The sequence below is a fragment of the Gastrolobium bilobum genome, unplaced genomic scaffold, assembly GCF_033153095.1.
Source record: "Gastrolobium bilobum isolate Gb01-03AN ecotype WA unplaced genomic scaffold, APGP_CSIRO_Gbil_v1 utg15686, whole genome shotgun sequence".
NCBI lineage: Eukaryota > Viridiplantae > Streptophyta > Magnoliopsida > Fabales > Fabaceae > Gastrolobium > Gastrolobium bilobum.
The window spans coordinates 88,199-114,391 of record NW_026896135.1 but is presented as its reverse complement, the minus strand read 5'-3'; the positions used below and the strand labels follow the sequence as shown (position 1 = coordinate 114,391).

Below are 26,193 nucleotides of genomic sequence, written 5' to 3'. Positions count from 1 at the left end.
AATATGTATGTGTTGTTCCACTTAGACGGTAAGTCTGAGTATGTGGCGTCATACAAGACGGTGACACTATGGGTGGGTGCAAGTGGCGTCTTGCACTAGTGCGGGTAATAGACAGTGACACTATGTTGAGACTCTGTTGGCTATGTTGTTTATTTGGTGAGCATGGGGATTGTCCATGCCACATTGACTTGACTTTATGTTTTAGATTCAAGTTGTATTAATGTATCAGGATATTGTCCGGACTACGTGTTGTAGATCCGTGACTTAGATACTCTCTTATTTATCTATTGAGGTATTTCAGTTAGCTGTCTTTTGCAATTTACATACATGCGATGTTTTTACAAAAATGATGAAGTAATCAACTTGGCTAAGCTTAATGACGTCATAATTGAAAAGAAAAAGATATTTCACATTTTTAATTAAGTGTGGCTTAATACGATGACATGTTAACAAACCGGGTATACACGGGGTGTTACAGAGTCTTAGATGGTATGATGCTTAAGAGATTTATTCTATGATCGATGTCTCTTGAAAGTCCCTGTGGATCCGGGATAGATTGCCTTGGAACAATAAATCCATGATGGATGTTTCTCAGAAATTCCATCCAATTGTGTGTGATGGATGATGTATGTTGTACTATTCTGTTGATATTGTATTTTCATATTGAGTGAATCATAAGATGGAGTGACCTCCAAAGACCCTTAATGTATTGAGATTGTTATCTCATCCCGTGTTTGGGAGATCACATTTCAGGTACTACTGATGGTGCTGGATCATCCCAGGGCAAGAGGCCCAAGTAGGATTGTGGAACATCATATGTTTTGGAGATGCATTTTTGTGGAGGATTACATGTTGACATTTTGTAGTCATATTTGGCATATGTTGATATATTAGCATTTGAGGACTTAGCCCATGATCACTATCCATGTTATTTTAATGTCGATGTATCATGCAAGGACTTTGATAATGTGTTTTGTATTAGTTAACTCCAATGTATGTATTTTGTAAACAATGTATATTTTGGGACACTGATGTATTGCATATGGACACTATGGACTTATATGATGGAAGGGCTTATATGCCTATTTGATAATTTGGGACTGTATGTATATTGTAATGAACTGCCTAACATGTTGAGATTACTGTAGTGGAATTTGTCACTAGTTGTCTGAAAAATAGACGGAGTGCTGTCCGTTTTGTTTTGACGATGTTGGTGGGAGGTTACCACCATGGTGTGATTAATCACCAACATTCAGTTATTGAAGCCATGGGGGGAACCTCATGGTAGTGTCTTATAATAGCTGTATGATGTGTTAAGCTAGTTTTAAATATTTCACATTGTAGTTAAGTTATAATTACAATTCAAATTGATTATAAATAGGAAAAAGTTTTAAGCAGTAAATGTTATGTTTTAAAAAGGAAAAATTTAAGCCGTATTTTAATTCAATTGTTGTGATTGTAACTACGCTTAATATCATATGTAATGATAACAAACGAGTGTACAAAGGGTGTTACACCAAGACTCCTCGACACTCCAACACGCTCCGACATCTATAATTTTGAAATTTCATTACATATCATTAAAAAATGAATAATGTTTTACCAAGCTGATATAATAAAAATTAAAAATAGTACCGAATATATCTTATTAGAGTGTATAAGAGAGAGATTTTCAAAAAAATAAAAGAGAGTGTATAAGAGATTTTTAATTTGAAAATATGGGAAATACAACAATAATGTTAGAGGACAAGACAAAAGTTTTCAGCAAAGACAATAATGAGGAGATAGAAAAATAAACTCGTGGACCCCACCAGTTTATTATGTCAGCAAGAAACTTGTTTTTTTATCCTGTAACATTATATAGATAAAGCCCTGAAAATATAACAATAAATATTTATTTATTTGTAAAATTGATGAGTATTATAAGTTTAGTATCATTTTTTTGTTAAATTATTAAATATTAAATATAATATACACTACATAAATTAAAAATATTATTCAGTATGAAAACGTGTCCTAATGTGTCAAAATCTAATATTTTTTAGAATTAACATGTCAGAATGTTGTGTCGAGTCCCGTGTCATTGTCAGTGCAACATAGGTTACACGAGCGAGATCTGGTGATCTGAAATCTTGTTATTTTGTAAACTTAGCATCTTGGATGTTATTGATAGCAAACTATTTTATTTTAATTTTTTTTATTGTCTGCTAATATATTTTAACTCTTTATGAATTTGAATACTTGAATTTTTCAGTGTTTTGTAACTTTGTATGACTTTATTTTGATATAGCTAGTATTTTTATGGCTGAAATTTTAGACTTTTCAAAAAATCGAGAACCGATTCAATCCAAATTGAAAAAAATCGAATTGTATGGGATTACAAAAAAAATTCAAACAAATGGATGATTAAATGATCAAACCAAAGGGATTGATTGAATATTTTTTTAGTTCAAAATCGATCTAATTCACACTATAAACATCCCTGTTGAATACAACCTAATACAAACTACGAAAATCCATGACCACTAAATCAAACCTAATGACTTCAACAGAATGGCTGCCTCTAAAGTCAATAAATTTAGGATTTTGGATTTATTTATAGAGGAGGGATATTCTCACTATCAAAATTTTCCACTACCAACTTACTACCTATCTAATCACCATTAGATTAACATTTTCTCTCTTTCCAAAAACTTTTTAACATTCTCTCTCTTTGATCAAATGGTGATGTGATGGGTAATAAGTTAGTAGTGAGAAATTTTGGTAGTTAGAATATCTCCACTCTTATTTATAAGAGATAATTTTAATCACTTACATATATATAAAAGTGTATGAACTCTTATGATGTCATGTGAGAAGAGAAACAAAAAGAAAATACAGGGATCATATAATTTTATATACGTAGGAGATAAAATTATATATTTTTATAACATGATACGTTAATCCCCAAATTTAACGAGAAAAAAAAAATTCATATATTATCCAATAACAATAATACATGTATTGTGTCACCGTTTCCATCCCCCTCAAAACCCAAAGTTGCAAACTTCTTCTTCTTGTTCCCTGCGCGTGGAAGCTAATGGCGTCCACGTTCTCTCTAACTAGTCAGTTATCAAACACGGTCAGACTCAGTGACCGGAAAAAGCATACCCCTCTATCAACTTCTCTCTGTAACGCTCTCTCTCTCCCTTCATTTTTTCATTTGGGTGCTGAAAAAGTATATAAAGTTGGGCACTTTTTGCTTTTGTTTTTGTGTTTGAATTAGCTTATGGGGTTATGAATAAGTTTGAATGAATTGTGCTTTTTTCTTTGCTTACTTATGCTTAATGAGTCTTTTTTTTTTTTTAATTTTATTTTATTTTTTGAGATGTGGGCGTGATGGATAATGGGGCAGTGCAGTCTCTTCCCTATATATGTAGTTTCTTGCTTCCTATAAGTCCTTTTTTTTTATATTAATTCTGTTGAAGAATGGAATTAACTTGAAGTTATGGAAGTTAATAATAAGTTTATTCTTATGGTGAGTAATTGAGAGCTTGATGATGCTTTTTATTCAAAGAGTTGTTTTCTAAATAAGAACACGGGAACACAGTGATGCTAAAATTGAGCTTTTCTATTAAAAAATATAGCTATGAATTTGAACATAATAAGAGGTAAGATTGAGAACCAGGTTATGTAAGGTGATTTGTTATCCACAATTTTCTAATCATTTTCTATTATTATATAGGTAAACTAAACTCCAGTTCGAATATTGCTGATATGAAGATATTATCTCAGCGTGGTAGTCAAAAAGTTGGACATGGCCAAAGATATTTCCAATTATATGGCTTATTTGGAGGGAAAAAGGATAATAATGAGAAAAGTGATGATGCACCTTCCAAGGTTAGCCAAGTTAGCTTTCTCTTGCAGGAGCATATTTTCTTTTGTATCCATTTTTCTCATCTGATTACTTATGTCATTCACATACAAGGTAATGGTTACTGAACATTATTTTGCTTTTTGAAATGTTTATTTGACCAAAGCATTTAGGTTTCGTTTTGCTACTGTGTTTGATCTTCTCCTGTTAGTTTAAACTGGATAATGCATATTCTTATATTTCGTCGAAGAGAGAAATGCATCATTGATATAAGAGTTATAAGATGAGCAGAACTCTCATGACATGATATCTCAAGAACAGAGTTACTCTTCTAAAAAGCATGAGTTTCAGTGATAACTTATCTCTTATTCTTTGTGTGGACTTCTTGTGCGGTGCGAAGTAAAAGTTCATTAGAAAGACACATATACAGAATATATTTTGAGACTCTATGAAGTATGAGGGTCTCTGCAGAAACTGACATCAAACCTTTCAGTACCTCCCTCCATTTGATGCCAATTTTTCAATTGAAATTTTTTCCTTATATATAATTATAAAGTCACCTTCCAAATGTGTCCTTGAAATAATTGCCAAAAAGTACGATATTCACCTTCGGTTTTCAAGTATGTCCTTGAATTGAAATATAATTACTTGAGTATATTGGATTAGACTAATGGCCAGTGGCTGTATGGAAATCACTGTTAATGAGCCCCTAGTCTAGATTCTGGAGTCACTGACTGTAAAGCGTTGGAGTGCAGTCTGAAAGAAGTATATTTTTTTATTAATCAGAAAACTTCTCAGTTATCCATTGATGCTTTTAGAATATAATATAAACTATTAAAAAAGCCTTCACCCAACAGCTTAAGCTTTTAGGTTGAATTGGTTCTTTACATGGTAACAGAGTCTCAGTGTCGCGGGTTTGATCCTCACCGCCCCTCACTTTCTCTTGTGAAACTTTCTTAAGCTGTTGGGTGAGGGTCTCTTTAATGGTTTATATTATATTTTAACATCCTCCAAATTCGTTGTGATTTTCTTCTCTTTATTTTGATGAATTTATTCTTTATATATTAGGAAAACAATGTTCGTATTAGCCATCTACTCCTATCTCACATACACCACTTCTAGAAAGTGAAATTTAACAATTTGTGCGATAATACTGTTATAAAGTGGATTTTTTTTTTCTTTTCATCATGGTCCAATATATAACCTAACCTGGAAAGACCTCAGTGCAACCCATAAGGAATTTCCATGCAAATTAGTGGTGGAGGCTATTGAAATATCCAGAAAATATCTCATAATATAATTATTGTATCTTAGGATATCTTAAAGTATCTTGAATGATCTTTAGGAGTGATTTCCACATTTCCATATGTCTATCTAAGCTCGCTTAGTTTCCTCCAAGGACCTCATAAACAGTGGTTTGCATATAGCTATAGGCCATCAGCATAATCATACATATCAAGCAGTCTTGTTTCAAGGACTCCTTCGGCTAGGTAATTTTGCACTCTCAGGCTTAGCATCTGTTAGAATATAATATAAACCATTAAAGAGACATTTACCCAACATTAGAATATAATATAAATCATTAAAGAGGTCCTCACCCAACAACTTAAGCTTTTGGGTGAGGGCCTCTTTAATGGTTTATATTATATTCTAACAGAGGATAAGGTATCCTCCTTAGCATAAAATGAAAACAAAAACAAGAAAGAAAAAGAGAAAACATGAATAGACTAAAGCTACCCAATCCCTCAGCCTATGTATTAGGGAAACCCCCTTAAATAGATCATGAGCTTCGTGCAAAACAGAAACAAAACGCACAATGTTTCCGCAAATCAGCTGCAGAGCTGAAGAAACCTCCTTTAAAAATGTATTACACTCACAACCAAAAGCACCAAATTACTTATATTGCACGTTAGCAAAACAAATTTACTCTCTTTACTTCTACCAAACCATTACAGCTAGTCCCAAAAATTTGGCCCGAGGACCTAGGGCATGCCCAATATTCAAAAGATGGGCGAACTATGCACCCCATGTGTTGTAATGATCTTGGTCATAGATTAAAACACCAACCAAGTAAGTGGCTATTTAGAGCAGTCATGAGTTTTTAAGTGGTTTTTTATTTTTTTGCCAATGGTTAGGATGTACTTATCTCATTCTCATTCTCCCAATTCCATAGATTGTTGGTACGTTGTGTGTATTTTGTTGACTGGGCTTGATATTCATAATTGACGGATTTCACTTTTTTGGGGAATCAATTTAGGCAGGAATTCTTGGAAATATGCAAAATCTTTATGAGACTGTAAAGAAGGCACAAATGGTTGTCCAAGTTGAAGCAGTGCGGGTGCAGAAAGAACTTGCTGTGTATAGCTCTCTTATTGTACAATTATAGCTTTTGCTTTTGTTTTCTTGAGTCATACAAGTTGTTCTGAATCAGTTATTTGTCTTGTTCTATTATGCAGAGCAGAGTTTGATGGTTATTGTGAGGGTGAGTTGATAAAGGTATGATTTTTGTGCTCTCTCTCTATTTAGTTTTCCTTTTGAAAGTGAAAGGGGGAACTTTATTTATACAATCTTATAAATATTTTATAATCTAGATTAGATGTTGTTTTTCTTGGAACAATATCACGGTTCAGTTGTACTTAATGTATAAAAAATGTTTTATAACTCCTTTATTTTTTTAACTTTATTCATCATCATGATATGTTGAATTGAATTATGAACATTTATATATTGATTGGTGAGTTTGATTTCGTTTGTAAACTCACTTTTAATGAAGTATAATTTTTAGGTAACACTGTCTGGGAACCAGCAACCTATACGAACTGAAATTACTGAGGCAGCTATGGAATTGGGACCAGAAGTGAGTAAAAATTTCAAATGATCTTGTGATTATATATATGCTTTTTCTGTCAAATTATATATCAATAGCACACATGACACAACTATTAGGTGACACAGGATTGGATGTTTAAATAAACAAATATACAGAGATACCAACCAAATACAGTTTCTTCAATTATCTTTCTGCTCTACCATCAGAAGAGAACGGATAAACACCGATCCTTCCTATTGAAATATCAAAGAATTGTTTTTTTCTGAATTGATATAAATGATTTACACCGATAGGGAGATTTATACAAGAGATAATGAGAAAAAATAGATAAGGATGAATCAGCAATGAGTCATTAGTTATATCCACTAATTAATAGAAAAGAAAAACTTATCCACTAAATAATAGAAAATAAAAACGGAAATATTTTAATCCTAGTTTCCTACACTCCCCCTCAAGTTGGGAGGTAAATGTTGATCATTCCCAACTTGCCAATCAAGTCTTCAAAGGCTGGACGGTGTAGGCCCTTAGTGAGGATATCTGCAATTTGCTCTTTGGTAGGAACATACATTATACACACACTTCCATCATCTAATTTTTGTTTGATGAAGTGACAATCAACTTCCACGTGCTTTGTTCGATCATGGTGTACAAGATTTTGAGCAATGCTGACAGCTGACTTGTTGTCACAATATTGTTTTATTGGTAGGGAATATGAAATTTTCAATTCTTCAAGAAGTCTTCTCAATCAGATTCCTTCACAAACTCCATGAGCTAAAGCTCGAAATTCTGCTTCAGCACTACTTCTTGCAACCACGGCTTGCTTTTTGCTTCTCCAAGTAATAAGATTTCCGCACACATAGGTGCAATAGCCTGAGGTAGATCTCCTGTCCATTGATGAACTTGCCCAATCTGCATCAGTGTAGATTTCAAATGTCCTGTTATACTCCTTTCTAAAACATAATCCTCTGCCTAAAGTGTTTTTGAGGTATCTAAGTACTCTATAGACTGCACTTAGATGTTTCTCCTTGGGTGAGTGCATGAATTGACTAATCATACTCACCGCAAAGGCAATGTTAGGTCACGTGTGGGATAAGTAAATTAGTTTGCCAACCAATCTCTGATATTGCTCTTTATATACCTCGTTCGCATCTTCAATACCTAACTTGGTATTAGCCTATTAGGTTCCACAGGTGTCTCGACAAGTTTACACCCTTACATTCCTATCTCTAACAAAAGATCTAGAACATATTTTTTTGAATGAAGCCTCTTCCTTTGACAACTTGTGTGAATTTTTCAAACCATTCTCTAGGAGACTGTTTCAACCCATTGAGAGACTTTTTGAGTTTACACACTGATCCATCTCCCTTTTTAAAGCCAGGTGGAGGATCCATATATACCTCTTCATGTAAATCATCATTTAGGAACACTTTTTTCACATCTAACTGTTGCAGAGGCCAACCTAGGTTGGCAGCAAATGATAAGAGAACTCAGATGGTATTAACCTTAGCAACTAGAGCAAAAGTCTCATGATAATCTATTCCATGAGTTTGGGTGAACCTCTTCGCAACCAATCTTGCCTTGCATGTTGTATGTGTTGATGCTATTATCTGCATTGAATTAAATTGTAAACACCCATTTGTATCCTACTGTTTGTTTTCCCTTTGGTAGGGTCACTATCTCCCAAGTTCCATTTCTTTCTAAAGCATTCATTTCTTCAAAGACAATATCCCTCCATTTTGGATCATTAAGAGCCTCATGTATATTTCTCGGTATCTTTGAACTGTCCAACATAGTATTGAAAGCACGAAACCCTGGGGACAACTTTTCATATGAAATATGATTAGAAATAGGATAAGTAGTACAAGGTCGAGTACCTTTTCTGAGAGCAATGGGCAAGTGTACATCATTTTCGTCATGGAACTCAAGTGTCGGGGTGCTGGAACTAGAACTTGGTTCAGAATCCTAGCAGTGTAGAGGCTCTGGGTTATTCACACTTTGAGGAGGTTTTCGCTTGCTATAAACTTGTCTCCACTTTGAGGAGGAGGCTTTCGATGGTGAGGATTCTGTAGCTCCCCATGTTTCCAATAGTAGAGGTAATATTGTGGCATCAGTAGGTTCACATGACTGATCTTCATCTGCTTCTATAGGCTCCCCCCAAAGAGAAGTCAAGGGAAAGAAAGGTTGAGTCTCAGAAAATATGGCGTCCATAGAGACAAAGACCTTACAAAGAGAGGGTGAATAACATTTATAGCCACGTTGAGTAGGAGAATATCCAATGAAGACACACCAGAGACACTTAGGATCAAGGTTGGACCGTTGATGAGAGGGAATATGGACAAATACGACACAACCAAACAACTTGGGAGGTAGAGAGGAAATGCCTCGGAAGAAAGGGAAGGTGTGGAAAAGGCTAAAAAGAGGAGACTGAAAGTTGAGAGTCAGAGATGACATTCGATTGATAAGGTACGAGGCAGTGAGAACGGCTTCCCCCCAAGGTATTTGGGAACACTCAGTGAACATAAGAGCCCAAGCAACTTCAAGGAGATGTCAGTTTTTTCTTTCTGCAACTCCGTTTTGTTGGGGTGTGTCAGGACACGAGCTTTGGTGAAGGATGCCATGTTGTGAGAGATATTCTCCAAGAATAGAGTTAAAATACTCTTTGCCATGATCTGTACGAAGAATTTGTATAGCAACTTGGAATGGGCTTGAACTATGGCATGGAATTTTTTAAAAATGGATGCAGCATCTGACTTGTCCTTTAGAAGGTATACCCAGCAAACTCTGGAGTGGTCATTAATGAAGGTAATGTACCATCGAGTACGTAAAATATTCTTTACACAGGCTGGACCCCATATGTCACTATGTGATGAAAAAGAAAGAGTGTTTTTCTGTATAACATTATTGATTGATTACATTGAGAGACCCAATAGGTCCTATTTATATTGAGTACAAAGAACAATGCTGATAAATAGCAACAGTAAACTAAGAGGCTTATTTACAATAACAAGAGACATTAATAAATAAGGGAACAAATAGCAAGGAAGTAATAAATGATAATCTAGAATATTCTACACTCCCCCTCAAGTTGGGAGATATATATTGATCATTCCCAACTTGCTGATCAAATCCTCAAAGGTCGGCTTAAGTAAACCTTTGGTGAGAATATCTGCCGTTTGTTCCTTGGTAGGTATATATGACAAGCATACACTACCGTCTTCTAATTTTTCTTTGATAAAGTGACGATCGACTTCCACATGTTTTGTTGTGTCATGATGGACAGGATTTTGAGCAATGCTGATAGCAGCTTTATTATCACAATATAATCTGATAGGTAGGGAATAAGAGATCTTCAACTCTTCCAGAAGCCTTCTTAACCAAATTCCTTCACAAATACCATGGGCTAAAGCCCGAAATTCTGCTTCTGCACTGCTTCTTGCAACAACAGTTTGTTTCTTACTTCTCCAGGTCACAAGGTTTCCCCAGACATAAGTACAATATCCTGAAGTAGATCTTCGGTCCATTGCAGAGCCAGCCCAGTCTGCATCTGTATAAACTTCAATCATCCTTTTGTTCCCCTTTTTAAAGAGAATTCCTCGACCAGGGGTGTTTTTGAGGTACTTGAGAATTCTATAAACAACACTAAGGTGTTTTTCCTTAGGAGAATGCATGAATTGGCTAACCATGCTCACAACAAAAGCAATATCAGGACGAGTGTGAGACAAATAGATTAATTTCCCCACTAGTCTCTGGTACTGCTCCTTATCAACATCTTCCCCGTCCTTAACTCCCATCTTGATATTAGCTTCAATTGGAGTCTCTGCTGGCTTGCACCCAAGCATACCTGTTTCTTGCATCAGGTCTAGAATGTATTTTATCTGAGTTAAGGAAATTCCTTCCTTACTTCGAGCAACTTCCATGCCAAGGAAGTATTTGAAAGATCCAAGATCTTTTAGTTCAAACTGATCAGCTAAACATTTTTTTAAAGAGGCTATCTCCTCGGTATCATTACCAGCGACAATTATGTCATCAACATAAACAATGAGGATAGCAATTCTACCTTTGTCAGAGTGTTTAAAGAATAAAGTGTGATCAGTCTGAGCTTGAGTGAACCCTCTTCGCTTAACAGCTTGAGTAAATTTCCCAAACCATTCTCTGGGAGATTGTTTAAGTCCATAGAGAGACTTCTGCAACTTGCACACAGAACCATCCCCTTTTTCAAAACCAGGAGGTGGATCCATGTAAACTTCCTCATGTAGATCACCATTCAAGAAGACATTCTTGACATCTAACTGTTGCAATGGCCAATCAAGGTTGGCGGCAAGAGATAGCAGAACGCGGATAGTGTTAAGCTTGGCATCAGGAGCAAATGTCTCCTGATAATCAATCCCATGAGTCTGAGTAAATCCCTTAGCAACTAATCTGGCCTTATACCTGTTGATGCTGTTATCTGCATTAAATTTTATTGTGAACACCCACTTGAAACCAACAGTTTTCTTTCCTTTAGGTAATGTCACAAACTCCCATGTTCCATTTTTTATAAGTGCATCCATTTCTTCTAATACGGCGTTCCTCCATTTTGGGTCATCAAGTGCTTCTTGGATATTTTTGGGTATCCTGGTACTATCTAACATAGTGTTGAAAGCACGAAAACCTGGAGATAACTTCTCATATGAGATATAATGGGAAATAGGATGAGCAGTGCAAGATCTAGTACCTTTCCGAAGGGCGATGGGCATATCAATGTTGGCTGTGCTAGTGCATTCAAGTGGGTTGCTAGAGCAAGGACTCGAGTCAGGATCCTGGCAGTCTAGAGTCTCTTGATGTGTTTTGCGCCTGCTGTAGAATTTTCCCCATTTACCAGGAGGATCACAAGGACCGGGAGGATCATTAGACCCAGGTATAGTTGCTCCCCATGTTTCCTTCCCAATAACTCCCCCTGTTTCCAAAGGCCAAGGTAAGACAGCAGCTTCATTTGGTTTCCCAGGCTTATCTTCATCCATACCAGTAGACTCCCCCTGAAGAGAAGTCGGGGAAAAAAAGGATTGTGTCTCATAAAAGGTAACATCCATGGAAACAAAGACCTTACGGAGAGAAGGTGAGTAACACTTATAGCCTTTTTGATTAGGGGAATATCCTATGAAGACACATCTAATAGATTTAGGGTCAAGTTTGGACCTTTGATGTGGAGGAATATGTACAAAGACCACACAGCCAAATATTTTTGGAAGAAGAGAAGAAAGAGCACAGAAAGAAGAAAAAGATTTAGTAAGACAAGATAAAGGAGAATGAAAATTTAGTACCCGAGAAGGCATTCGATTAATGAGATAAGAAGCTGTCAAGATGGCTTCCCCCCACAGATATTTAGGGACATGCATCGTGAATAAGAGAGCTCGAGCAACTTCAATTAGATGTCTATTTTTCCTTTCAGCCACCCCATTTTGTTGAGGGGTGTTAGGACAAGAACTTTGATGAATAATTCCATGCTGGTTTAGGTAATCTCCAAGAACAGAATTAAAATATTCAGTGCCATTGTCTGTTCGCAGAATTTTGATAGGAGTCTGGAATTGAGTTTGAATCATAGCATGAAAATTTTTAAAAGTGGATGCCGCATCAGACTTGTCTTTTAAGAGATATACCCAACATACCCTAGAATGATCATCAATGAAAGTAATAAACCAACGAGCACCCGAGACATTTTTTTCACGAGCAGGTCCCCAAATATCACTATGAATCAATGTAAAGGGAGAAGATTCATGATATTTCTTAGGAGAATAAGTGACACGAGAATGTTTTGCAAGCTGACAAATATCACAAAGAAAGGAACTTGGCTTTTTATTGATAAATAAGTTAGGGAATAACTTCTGAAGATAAACAAAATTTGGGTGCCCTAACCTACGATGCCATAACAAAACATCATTACAATCATCTGATAAACATAGAGAGTGGTTTGAAAAAATCCTCCTTTCACAAAGATCCTCCTCCAAATAGTATAGCCTTCTTCCTCTCTAGCACTGCCAATCATCATCCCCGAGTCCTGCTCCTGAAAGATACAAGCATTTGCAGAAAACTTAGCAACACAATGCAACTCAGCAGTAAATTTGCTAATAGAGATGAGGTTACAAGTAAGGGAGGGAACATGAAGGACTGAGTTCAAAATAATATGTTCAGAAAGTTTAATGGATCCCTTGCCCGCAATAGTGGAGAAATTTCCATCAGCTGTTCTTATTCGTGACGGGTGATAGTAAGGGGTATAGGAGGAAAATAAGGTTGCATTACCTGTCATGTGATCAGAGGCTCCTGAATCAAGGATCCAACGATTACTACGTTCAACATGGAATGCCATACCTTTTTGAGCAACATGACTAGTTGCCTCAGCAGGTTGAGACATCAATTTCTGAAATTGCTCATACTGGGCCTTAGAGAGGAGAACACCATCGGGGTTTGAAGGGACATGAGACCCCTCCCCCTTATCTTTAGAAGATACTTGATTAGCACGATTCTTGTTCTGTCCTTTTGGTTTCCAGTTTGGTGGTTTGCCATGAATTTCCCAACATTTTTCACGGGTGTGACCACTTTTATTGCAATGAGAACACCAACGGTCAGAACGTTTTGAGTCCCCAGAAGGACGAGCTGTATTCTTTGTTATAAGGGCTGACCCATCAGAGGACTTAGAGTCCTTATCACCCAACATTACCTTTCGGCGAAGCTCCTTCCTTCGTACCTCAGAAAAGGCAATGGCAATGGAAGGTAATGGGTTTTGCCCCAAAATTCTTCCACGAACATCATCCAGATCAGAATTAAGGCCAGCAAGAAAATCATAGAGACGCCTTTTCTCTATATAATTTTTGAATATTGCATTAGCGTTTAAACCTTGAAGGTCTGCTTTATCATAAAGATCCAACTCTTGCCACAATGTTTTTAGAGCAAGGAAGTATTCAGTAACAGTCATCCCTCCTTGGCGTAAATCTTTCACCTTGGTTTTGAGTTCAAAAGCCTGAGAGGCATTGCCCAGGTCAGAGTAGTATTCTTTAACAACTTCCCAAATTTCTTGAGCCGTATCAAGGAATAAATAAGTTTGACTGATATCCGGTTCCATAGAATTAGTCAGCCATGTCATGACCAAAGCATTTTCAGTCACCCAAGCATTATAGCCAGGTTCATGTTCTGCTGGTTGAACCTTTTTTCCATCCAGATAACCCATCTTCCCTTTGGCCTGGATAAACAACTTAACAGATTGACACCATTGCACATAGTTTCTACCGTTTAAACGGTGATTGGTGATCTGCATTGCTGGGTTGTCTCCAGAAGACGAAGAAATGGGAAGGGGTGAGGTTCCGGTCGAAACTCCAGATGAATTTTCAACATTTTCAGTGTCCATGGCTTCCTAACAACAATACCCAGAAAAACAAATTGCTCCAAATATGATTTTGACCCTCAAAACAGGAAGAGGGAAGGCAGACGATCAAAACGGGGTATGACCCGCCGGAAAAAAATGATGGGAGGGCGGCGCGTGGACCATACGTGCCGGCGAAGCTGAAGGATGTTGGTGGCGTGTGGCGGCGCGTGGCTGGGTTTCCGGCGACGGGTCTTTTGTTGGCTGGCTCGGAATTTTGTTCTGGACCTAATGGTGGCCTTGGTTTTGTGGTTGGAGGTGTCTAGGTGAGGGTTCTGACCTTGACAGAGGCAAAAAACGAAAAAAAGGAATGGAAGGAAGACTTAAAGAAGTTAGAACAGGGAAGAGACTGGATTTTAACCAGCTCTTGATACCATGATGAAAAAGAAAGAGTGTTTTTCTGTATAAAACTATTGATTGATTACATTGAGAGACCCAATAGGTCCTATTTATATTGAGTACAAAGAAACAATGCTAATAAATAGCAACAGTAAACTAAGAGGCTTATTTACAATAACAAGAGACATTAATAAATAAGGGAACAAATAGCAAGGAAGTAATAAATGATAATCTAGAATATTCTACACTATGAATTAAAGAAAATGGAGAAGAGTCATGGTGAACTTTAGAAGGATAATGAACACGAGTATGCTTGGCAAGTTGACAAATGTAACAAGAAAACAAACTAGGTCTTTTATTAATAAATTAGTTTGGTAACAACTTCTGTGGATAGGTAAAAATGGGATGGCCTAGCCTACGGTGCCACAGCATAACATCATTACATGAATCAAAAGGAAACATAGAGTTTTTTCCCACAAAAACAGCTTCATGAGTCACATCCTCCTCAAAGTAGTAAAGTCCACCATCCTCTCTAGCACTGCCGATCATTCTCTCCGAGGCTTGTTCCTGAAAAACACAACCATGTGGAAAGAATTTAGCAAAACAATGCAACTCAAAAGTTAGCTTGCTAATGGAAATAAGATTGCAAGCCAGAGAAGGAACGTGAAGAACTGATGTTAAATTAATCTGCTCAGAAAGTTTAACAGTTCCATGTCCTGCAATTTGGGAGAAATTGCCATCGGCGATCTTGACCCAGAGGGTTTAGAGTATGGAGTGTAAGAAGAAAACAAGGTCGGATTACCTGTCATATGGTCAGAGGCTCCAAAATCAAGGATCCAACGATTTTGACTATCAACATGGAAAGCTGTACCTTGTTGGGCCACATTATTAGTAGCCTTAGGAGGTTGAGTCAGAAGTTTCTGAAGTTGTTCAAATTGAGTCTTGCTGAGAAACACACCATCAGAGTTAGAGGATGCAAGAGGCTCATCAACCTTGTCATTAGTAGAAACCTGATATGCACGACCTTTATTCTGCCCTTTAGGCTTCCAATTTGCTGGTTTCTGGTGGATTTCCCAACATTTCTTATGGGTATAACCAATTTTATTGCAGTGGGTGCACCATGGACGACCATCCCATTTTGATTCTCCAGAGGAACGGTCAATGGAGGCATATCATCATACTTATCAATTGATTCCTTTTCTCCCGGCATAACTCTCTGTCTACTAGCTTCTTTCCGAACCTCAGCAAAGGCATCAGCAAGTGAGGGTAACGGTTGCAGTTCTAATATTCGACCACGAACCTCATCAAGATCTCGGTTGAGGCCAGTAAGAAAGTCATAAATCCGTTCCTTCTCCAAAGTTTTTTTAAACTGGGAATTAGCTTCCAATCCTTTGAGGTCGGATGCATAATGAAGATCTAGTTCCTGCCATAAATTTGTTAGTGTAGTAAAATATTCACTAATGGTCATACCCCCTTGACGCAAGTCTTTCAACTTATTTTTCATTTCAAAGACTTGAGAGGTATTTTCTAGATCGGGATAATTTTATTGAACAACATCTCAAATCTCCTTGGCGGTATCGAGGAACAAATAGGTTTGGCTGATCTGGGGTTCCGTGGAATTGGTCAGCCATGCCATTACCAAGGAGTTATTAATCTCCCAATTTTCATAATCAGAAGCATCCTTGGCAAGTTTTTTAATTTTCCTATCGAGATAACCCGTCTTACCCTTTGCCTGAATGACCAACTTAACAGATTGAAACCATTGTAGGAAATTTTTAGCGTTCAAACGGTGACTAGTGATCTGCATGGCTAAGTTGTCTCCAGAGGACTGAATATTAAGGGCAGATGAGGTAACAGAAGAACGATCTGAGGATGCCATGAAAGAAGAGAGAGGATTTGACCTTTGACCCAAAAAATCAAGTTGTTCCTTTTGCAGATCTGACCTTTGAAACAGGTAGAGGAGAAGACGGCGAGTGGTTCTGAGCAGATCGCAGCGAAAAAAGGTGCCGGGAAGGTGGCGCGTGAGCTACACGCGCCGGTTAATGGCCGCGCGTGTAGAGTCGCGTTCAGTGGCTGATGGTGATGGCTCCGGTGGCGTACGACTCTTTGGAGCCTTCTGAGTTGAATGGTCACTCCACCTTCTCGATTGGAGGTTTGTAGATATGGTTTCTGGGTTTGGGCAGAAGTTGGGTGGTGTTTTGATGGTGTTTGGATGGTGTTTCAACCTTGAATATGGCTGATCTAAGGTAGGAACGAACCTACTCTTGATATCATATTGAAATATAAAAGAATTGTTTTTTTTTGAGTTGATACAAATGATTTACACTGATAGGGAGATTTATACAAGAGAGAATGAGAAAAAATAGATAAGGACGACTCAGCAATGAGTCATTTAGCCCTATCCACTAATTAATAGAAAATAAAAGCGTATCCACTAATTAATAGAAAATAAAAATGGAAATATTTTAATCTTAATTTCCTACACTTCCATTTTATGTTTTCTTCCTTGCATGTCAAGAAAAATGTGTTGGGTTGGAGCTATATACTAAAATCTCAAAATATTTCAAAGAAATATCTAGGCTGAGAAACTAAAATTTGAAATTGTAATGGGAGGGACCAATACTAAACCATAAGTTAGTTTTCCCATTTGTCTCAAGTAGCAATTGATTGCCTAGATCCCTAAATTATGATAATGTCTATGAACGTGATAGAAATCTGGAAATCACTGAATATTATTTATCCAACATTGGGAGCTCAGCTCCATACAACAGAGGACATCCTATGGAAAACACCGGAAACAGTAGGAAAATAGATGAAAAACAAGAATGAAAATACTCATAAGCTGCAGTGAGCAGTTCCTTATCCGCTTAGGCCACCAAACTTAACCCAAAATTCTGTTATGCCTCTCTACGACTACGGCCGCCGACACCCTCCGTATAATCAATCAGCTCTCTCTCTTTCCAATCATGTCATATCATCCTCTCCATTAATGTACTGCCAGCTGTCTGTTTTGTTATGCTCCTATGTCCCAGTAACCAAATCCTCCACTGCCTCATTCTCTCTTAGTTGGAATTCCCTCATCACCCCTTCTAGTCTTCTACCATCATTCTTCCTTCTTACATACACACGCAGGCGCTCATTGGGCCCATCTCTTCTTTTCCCCTTCCTTCCCTCTCCCCCTTCTCCTATACACACAGGTCAAGGGCCGATCAGAATAATAGATGTGGTTTCATGTATTGAGAACAAATAGCTGATAACTTTTATAAACCAAATTATGGTCTTGAATGCAAGAGATAAACTACTATATATTATCAAACACCTGTTTTTGCAGAAACTTTCGCTTTTAATCACTGAGGCATACAAGGATGCACACCAGAAGAGTGTCCAGGTAAAAATCTCTGTCTTCAAGAGGAAGAATAAAATTTCATTTGCATTTGTGCTTATTGAATTGAAAAAACATGCTATTGCTTATATTTATAGGCCATGAAGGAAAGGATGAGTGATCTTGCACAGAGCTTAGGAATGCCGCCAGGGCTTAGTGATGGATTGAAGTGATGAATATTTTATTCTAGACTATGACATGGGCCTCAATTTTGCATACAAAAACATGGCAGATAGGCTTATTTTTTCATTTACTATGATTCTGAATTTGCAATCTTGATAATTCAGAAATGTAATCTTGGAGTTATTTGAAATAGTGGTGGACCTTTCTTTTTCCCACATTTAATCCTTGTCCTATTGATGTTTGAATGGTAAAAATTCAGTTCTATGCGTCCTGTTATCCTAGTCTTTGTCAATAAAGAAAAATATGGGCCACGTTATGTGGTTCTTGATTCATTAGCTGATACTGAAGAAAGTGGGAAACCTTATGTGAGGCATTAGAATCCAATAGATGGTAGAACCGTAGAAGACAGTCTTTTTATATCGGTGGTTTTTGTAGACTTCCCTTGATATTCGGGGATTATCCAATATATGGTTGAAGAGAGAATAAGACTTCTATAGAGGCTTTGTATATAAGGAGGATTACTTACAGACATACTTACAAAAAAACGACAAACTTCTTGTAAATCAAAAGTAACATTGGAGTTCTTTGGAAAACATGTATTATGAGATTATGTTGGTCATATGGTGCCAAGATAGATTCTCGTGATAAGAATACTTTCTAAATTTTACACACAAATTTTTAATAAACTAACAATTTTTGTTAGTTTCTTTTGCTCATTCACTATTGAGCAATACAAACATTGTTTACAAATCACAAACACTAATATGAAAAAAATAATACCTGTTTTCTATCCAGGCTGCTGCCTCCACCCACCAATTCCGGGGGATTATGGACACCAATTAAATTGAATTGCACAAAAGATAAACCGATGAAAATGTTAACAGACCTTCACCTAACAGCTTGAGCTTTTAGGTGAAATGATTGTTTATCAAATTTAAATAGTGACATGTCAAGATTTTGGTAGCTCTTTCCCTGCCAAAAATGCCCTGAAAAGTATGTAAGCTCGCTGTGGCTGAAACAGTGGTACTTCATGCCCAGCTCCTCTCACCGTTGCAAAAGTTAGTCCCTTATACACCTCTGTCCATCCACCTACCTATATAAACCATAACAAAGAGCGATGATGATATCAAGAGGGCTTTGGAAACCTGAGTTTCTGTTTAACATAGGTTTCAGTTTCTGTAAGTACCTGTTGACCTGAGTACCATGGATACCAACGAGTTTTAATGGGGAGGTTGAGATGGTTGAGAGAAAACCTAGTGGCAGTTACTGGAACCACTGAATCTGTGTCTCCGCTGCATTATAACAAAAGCAATGGTGTTGCATTTTAATTATACTGAGACCAGATTATCTCCATAATCATCCATGGAACTCCCACATAAGGTTTTGGATTATAGTTCCCTAGCATGCACGCCTCTTATCTAAGTGCTTTGCTATAGGTGAAATAGAAACAACACAGCACCACAGATGTAATATAAAACCATTTTTGTTTCTTCACATAACAACTTGAACTTTTGGTAGAATTAATTTATTGGGGATGAGTTAGGTTTTTCAAGGGGCACCCATACCTTTTTGTCCATCCCTTTACCCTCTCCATGACAAAAATAAAATAAAATAATCGTACCTCAACATTAAAGGGACTAGTTGTTTTACACTGGATAGAAGGAATGTGGGAAATGAGAAATCTAAACTTTATAAGAATTTACATTGAAGAATACTATTACAGTATATAGCTTTTAATTTATCTAGTCATGCTGACTAGTTAAACTCTTTAGCTATTAAGAGTTGTGGATGATGTAGTAGTGATGTGTATGTGATAAGACCCTTTAATATTGATGTTTGGAAAACAAGATCAGTATGGGGAAGGAATGGGGAAGACGAGACTAGAAGACATGCTTATCCTTTTATTACAGTAAGTATAAGGGAAAGTCACCTCAGAAAAGACAAATGTTTTTTTCTACATTTCTGTTCCGAAATGCATGATTTTCTTCTTAAGAAAATAAAATAAATTATAACCGTTAAATTGACGGAAATCAATAGTGATTAATTTAGTAGTGAAAGTTGTAAAATTTGTCAGTAGTAAGTATAATCTCTCTCTAGTTTTATACGTTAATTTTTGTTGTTGAATTTTCCCTTAAAGGAGAGACCTATTAGTACAAGTTGTGCACAAATACTAACTCGTAATTTTAATGTCAAAAAGTAATGTTCTATTTTATTTTATTTTTAAAAACCAGATCTTTTACTCTTGTTCTATTTTTTTATGGGAAATAGTAATCTTATGTCACATAAGACAACTATTTTATGTTACACACCCATGAAATTTTGTGCCCATTTTTTCTTTTAATTTTTATTTTTTTTAAAATTGTGAGCCCCACAACTTTGTTTCTCTCACATGAGATACCTACCTTATGCAACATAAGATTAATAACTCCCTTTTTTTTTTATTCCATGAAAGGTAGGTTGGTGTAAAAGAAAATTTAATAAATTCAACTGTAGAAATAATATTGCTGCTGTTTATGTAGATCTTTAGAAATTAAAGTATACCTGAAAACCCATATTCTCAAACCCGCTGCAATTAATTCTTTGTATATAGGCAATATAGAAACTTCAGAATCCTTCCAATGATTATTGAGCACGTCACTGTTCAACCAAAGAAAGGTACATGTTAAAAATGTTTTCCCGTTAGAGAAATTGAATATTGTTTTTTGATTTTTGAAAGCGAAGTCTATTTGTGTTAATAGTTACAACATATGGACTCAGAAAGCAAACCTGCAAGCAGTCCATTTGTAAGGAATGTTTGTAACATTTGCATGCATTGCTTTCTGAACATCACGACGATTATAATATTTCTCTGCATAGTCTTCAGTACACGGATCATACCCAGAAATTCTATGTAAAATTGTACTCTTGTGCCTCATGTACCTTATGGTATTGTTGTGTGATGTTATGCACTTAGGGGTATAGATATTGTACTGATCAATGTTTCCAAATTCATGGTTAACTGCATAACTCACAGCATCATCACATTTTTTAGATGTTTTTTCTTCAGTGAAATTACAGTATTTGAGGATAGATTTGTATGATTGATCAGATATCATAGAGTGGCTCCACCAATACGTGACAGTTCCAACCCCATCATAGTAGTTATCAGTCACAGCATTTCCCACCTATAGTATTCAATTATCTTTCATATTTTAAAAATAAAAAAGAAAAATACATAATTGTGAACATTGTTGAAGTAATAAGAATGGAAAAAGTGTGTAATTTTAAATAACACAAGTTGTGTCATTTCATAGATATAAAGAGGTGTGAGTCCTATTGAAAAAAATAAAATAAAGGTGAATTTTATCTCCGTGTCTATGAAATGACATAATTTGTGTCATTTAAAATGAAACACATTTTTCACAATAAGAATTGACTTACAATGAACCCTTTAAGATTAAGGATATGAGGATTTTCTTTATTATAATCATGGATTTTCTTAGCCAACTGGGGGACATAATGCCCTATAAAAAGGCAATCAAATGGTACGTTAGCTTCTATAAAAGTTTGAAATTTGGATAAAAATTTTAAATTTGTTAAAGTTGGTACCTGCATAGCTCTCCCCAGCAATGTAAAACTCTCTATATTTATATTGTGGAAATCTCGCCATCCATCTAATTAGAAAAACTAGAGCATCCTGAGCTGCTTAATAAAATTGGAAGTTTCATATTAATTACAAATATAGTAATAAAAATGGATGGTGACAATTCAACAAACTTCAAGAGCGCATCAAATTGTACCTGTCCTTTTGTCCCCAGAATTTTTGAGGTCAGAACTGGTATTTGTGTATGAGAAACCAACACCAGCGGGTGATTCAAGAAAAAGTATATTTGCTTCTGAAGACCAATTTTATATATATTATCAGATATTGTTTTTCTAAAAGATATGGTGAAAGATAGAAAATTAAATTATTACTGTTGTTACTTTGAAGGATTACCTGTATTCCATGCATATTTATTAAGGTATAGAGAAGAGCCAGTTTTGTTTACTCGGAATGGCCCAATTTCCTCTGATGCCCCGTATGCCACTGATGAGCAACCTGGTCCTGAACCAATCACACCACCAACATCAAAATATATACATTATCTTGTGGTGATGATTAGTTTAAATTTTGAGTTATATGTTAATATGTACAAGAGATTTAACACCTCATTAATTAACAATTAACGATTGTAATATGTAATGTATTAAAAATTTAAACTTAATATATCCAACTTAAATGTTTGTGATAAATTTAATGGAAATAAATTTTCTCATATCACATGAACTCATATGGGATAATTTTAATCTTTTAAAAATAAATCAATAATTACAAAAAAGAGAAGGATATTCTTACTATAAAAAAAAATCAACTATCAACTCACTACCTATCTATCACTATTGGATCATAGGGAGAGAGAATGCTAAATTTTTTTTGAAAAGGGAGAAAATGCCCATCCAATTATGATTATATAGATAGTGGATTAGTAATGAGTTTTTTTGATAGTAAGAATATCACTTCTTTATATAAAAAAAAAAGCATTAATATAAAAAAAGGAACGAATAACCATTGAATTTGTTGGACGGTTAACATTGTGCCACATAAAGTAACGTGATATAAGCAAATTCACTCCCAAATTTTATGGGTTTTATAAGAGTTATGTTGTAGGAAAAGTGATTCGTTTTTCACTTCCAGATATTTTTTTTTGCTCCCAAATTTGGGAGTTGATCATCCCACGTGAAACTCTCCCAAATTTACGTAATCATATTATGTAAAAATTCTCAATCAATGGTTAGCAATTAAAGCAATAACTTACCCTTCCAGTTTTCACCAACTTTTTTTCTTAAAATTGAGGCATCCTAATAATGGCTTGAGATTCGATTTGAGAACTAATAATGATGTAATATTAACGGTGAACACATTGCAACTTATTTTCTTAAATTATCACTCACGATATTATCTTTTTTAGTTGGTCCTCTTTCATGGCTCTAATAGAGATGAGTAAGTGATGGAGACCTCAAAGTTTGAGGGTTCACGGAATATGAATAGCCCCACAGAGCCATGATGCAGCATGTAGATCACTATTCCCTTTGTTGGTCCTGAACGCGCGTGCTTGGGGTGAATCAAAAGAGACAAAAAGAGAAAGAAAGTGAATTTGAGGAATGAGAATGGGGAATGAGCATCTTTGTGGGAGGGACAAAGTGGAAAAGTTAGTTCACTTTGCAGTGTGCTCTTTGTTCTTTGTTTCTTTTCACCCCACAAATACCAAAGACAGAATATAAAGAAAGTGAACAAAAAAAAAAGGTTGTAAGCAAGTGTTTCCTTTTGTTTGCTTCTTACACAAAAGGGTTCTTACTTCTTCCAAACAGGGAATAGAAGGAAGAAAGCTAAAAATTAAAAAACAAATACAAACATTGTGAGATCACGAGGACCCATGTGATGTGGGTATCTATCCATACTTTTTTTCTTCTTTTTTCTTTTAATCAATTTTATTCATATGTCTGTTTTCTTTTTTCATGCTTAGGTTATTTATTTTTGTCCAACCCTGTTAGATTACAGTTGAGATTATATTCTAAAGATATTAGAGTAAAATAAATAAAATAAGTATAAAAAAAATAAATATAAAATTTTATCCCAAAGTCCTCATCTTATGGGGAACTTCACTGCATCCATCTACTATGGTTTAACAACAACCACTTGTTCTGAATTTCTTCATCAGAATCAGTGATGGTGACCTAGCGTATCTTAGCAGGAAACAGTACACATTAACTCAAGTGCACCAGGGGTATTAACAGGCCAATGTGGATAGGGTTGGCCAGGGTATGGATACCATACGGTGTGACACTCTCACCATTCAAAATAAGTTAATATATTTATCAATATTTTACGAAACTTAAAAATGAAATTTGAAGGGTTGAGATTCCTGCAAGTTAAAGAATAAACCGTAGAGGAAATGATACAGGTTGGCCATTTAGGGGGTTGTCAACACGTGCAATGCATAAAGAGATTTCAGAGGGAAGCCATAAAAGTTATTGGTCAGTAGCAGAAATGATATTTATAACCACTTTACTTCACATTTATTTACCCCACAAAAAAATAAAAAATAATGATAATAAATTTACATCACATTTATGGGATACGTATGGTAGTTCCTCACTTGCATGTGTGGTGGTGATCACTTTTCATGATATGTAAGGACGAACGGGGAACAAAATTGCATCATTTTTCTTTGGTCATATTGTGAAGATCAAATATAGTTGTTCGCTTGTACGTAATGTTTCAATAATGACACTGATTAGCCACTTCATAGTTAGATTTACTAATGTTGCTTTGTTTTCGTATGATACATATAGTTTTATTTTAATACTACAATACAAGGTATTTTAGCAAATGAAGTAATTATCGTTTTAATGAGTAATTAATAATTCGCTATAAAAGTTATAACTATATATATATATATTAAATGTTCTTTTTTTTCTATTGTTGCTCCTAGTTGGTAAGCCGTCTTATACCAAAGTTAAGAATTCAAAATGCTTATTATATTTCCTCTAATCTCATCCAAGTAAGAAACAATTTTTAGAAGAAAGTGTTCCTTTGTTTTCTATATTTCATACAAATATTCATGGTTTAAGTGGCTAGAACCTCTTAATCAGAGGTCTCAAGTGGCAAGTTGTTCTTTATACGAGTCTTGCAGTACTCGAATCTAATTAATTAAAAAATTAATGAACTAAGGGAGAGCAAAAAGAAATAGTCATGAATATTTGTTAGTTCTATCTCTTCTATTTTTTTTCATGAATCTAACATAGAATTCAATCTCCTTCCTTTTCCTCTCGTTTGTGGTGAGAAGAGGAGTACCCTACCCTCATGCTCTTTGGACAAATTTTTCATCTACTAGTGTGCATGGAATTAATTAGATATTTCATTCCTGTAAAGTTGCAAATTAAGTGTTTTGAGGAAGGAACATAATTTTCAAAGCACTTGAATACAACTAATTAAATTTTTTCATGGATTGCATATATATACTTCAATCATTCGGCAAATTAAAGGAAAAAAAAAAAAACATAACCCAAAAGAGAGAGGAAAATAAATGAAACACACAAAGCTAATAGAAATGAAGGTGGGAAGGTGAGGAATTAAAGCTATATATATAAGCAAAAATAAGAAATGAAATTAACTAACCTCCATTGAGCCAGAGAACAAGAGGTTTATTATCTGGGGAAGTGGTGGCTTCAGTGAACCAGTAGAAGAGTGCTCTGCCATGTTGCTCGTTGACAGTGACATAACCAGAGAATTGAGAAAATGTCACTGATGATGGCTGCCCCGGCAGAGAAGAGATTCGATCTAACTCTTGTTCCTTTGGCACAGCAACAATGCATGAAAATGAAAAGATTATAAAGCACAATAATAATATATGCAACTTGGTTTGGAATGCCATCATTGCACCCTTTATATATATGATCATAAATAACACAAAGGCGATCTCAAGAGCTTTCTTTTCTATTACTATGTGATGTCTGTGAGAGAAATAAGTGGGGAGTGGTGGGTACTGGGTAGGGTGAAGTTATATATAAGAAAGGTTATATATATATATATATATATATATATATATATATATATATATATATATCTCTGAATAAAGATATTAATTAACTACACAGAAGAACTGAGTGATGAGAATCTCAATGTCTCAATTCTTAAGTTACTAGTTGGGTGTGTACTTGGACTTTCTCTATTGTTATATTACTATACACACCAACAGTCTGCAAGTTGGGTCATCCCTGTGGAGTGTGGACCTTTCTATCTTCTCGCTCTCTCTCTCTCTCTCTTTGTTATGTGTTTGTATTGTAATGAAGAGAGATTGAGATAGAGTCATAGAGAGAGAGAGAGATGGTCCTACAAGGCTAATTGAAACTTGATCAGATAGCCGTTGAGAACTCAGAAAGCAACATCATAAATGCATCACCCATGGACCCATACTATGCATTACTCTTTTTGTCCCTCTCTCTATTTCTCTCGTTCTCAATTCAGTCACTCACAATTCCAGTTTAAAACGGTTGTTATCTATGTGTTTTTAAAAAATATTACTGGTAAACAACCATTGGTTTAGAAATTTGTTCCTTTTAACTAGATGTTTTGATTCGAGTCCTGACAATGGAGAAAATGATTTTGGAAAAGTCACCCCTATAATGAATTCGATGGTTGTTGAGCTAGACTAATTCAATAATCAATAATATATATATATATATATATATAT

At 35.7% G+C, this 26,193-nt stretch overlaps 2 protein-coding genes across 4 annotated transcripts; one reads left to right on the top strand and one right to left on the bottom strand.

Annotated features, from left to right (window-relative positions):
* Positions 1–3,008: 3,008 nt before the first annotated feature.
* LOC133297965 (nucleoid-associated protein At4g30620, chloroplastic-like) lies at positions 3,009–18,213 on the top strand. Its single transcript, XM_061497201.1, has 7 exons — positions 3,009–3,170; positions 3,725–3,879; positions 6,111–6,211; positions 6,310–6,349; positions 6,639–6,710; positions 17,747–17,803; positions 17,896–18,213. Exons 1-7 carry the CDS (start codon positions 3,080–3,082, stop codon positions 17,968–17,970), a joined length of 591 nt encoding a protein of 196 aa, XP_061353185.1. The 5' UTR covers positions 3,009–3,079; the 3' UTR covers positions 17,971–18,213.
* A 491-nt stretch (positions 18,214–18,704) lies between these two features.
* Positions 18,705–25,460, bottom strand: LOC133297967 (serine carboxypeptidase 24). 3 transcript variants are annotated; one of them, XM_061497204.1, is made up of 9 exons: positions 25,119–25,460; positions 21,897–22,004; positions 21,700–21,795; positions 21,509–21,604; positions 21,341–21,423; positions 20,687–21,084; positions 20,462–20,557; positions 19,107–19,212; positions 18,705–19,013 (listed from the first exon to the last, which is right to left on the bottom strand). In XM_061497204.1, the coding sequence occupies exons 1-9, from the start codon at positions 25,399–25,401 to the stop codon at positions 18,870–18,872; spliced, it is 1,410 nt and encodes a 469-aa protein (XP_061353188.1). In that variant the 5' UTR covers positions 25,402–25,460; the 3' UTR covers positions 18,705–18,869. The 3 variants fall into 3 exon arrangements, with proteins under 3 accessions (XP_061353188.1, XP_061353189.1, XP_061353190.1); XM_061497205.1 differs by having other exon boundaries at positions 21,509–21,601; XM_061497206.1 differs by lacking the exons at positions 21,509–21,604; positions 21,700–21,795.
* Between the last annotated feature and the right edge of the window lie 733 nt (positions 25,461–26,193).

What these genes read in the sequence shown, in the direction of transcription:
- LOC133297965 (XM_061497201.1), top strand. Translation starts at nt 3,080, where the DNA reads ATGGCGTCCACGTTCTCTCTAACTAGTCAGTTATCAAACACGGTCAGA. An exon ending in GTGAGGGTGAGTTGATAAAG is followed by an intron (nt 6,350 to 6,638) that starts GTATGATTTTTG and finishes TATAATTTTTAG; the next exon opens with GTAACACTGTCTGGGAACCA. An exon ending in CTATGGAATTGGGACCAGAA is followed by an intron (nt 6,711 to 17,746) that starts GTGAGTAAAAAT and finishes CTGTTTTTGCAG; the next exon opens with AAACTTTCGCTTTTAATCAC.
- LOC133297967 (XM_061497204.1), bottom strand. Translation starts at nt 25,401, where the DNA reads ATGATCATATATATAAAGGGTGCAATGATGGCATTCCAAACCAAGTTG. An exon ending in TACAAATGGACTGCTTGCAG is followed by an intron (nt 20,558 to 20,686) that starts GTTTGCTTTCTG and finishes TTGGTTGAACAG; the next exon opens with TGACGTGCTCAATAATCATT. An exon ending in TTGAGAATATGGGTTTTCAG is followed by an intron (nt 19,213 to 20,461) that starts GTATACTTTAAT and finishes GTTATAATGCAG; the next exon opens with CGGAGACACAGATTCAGTGG.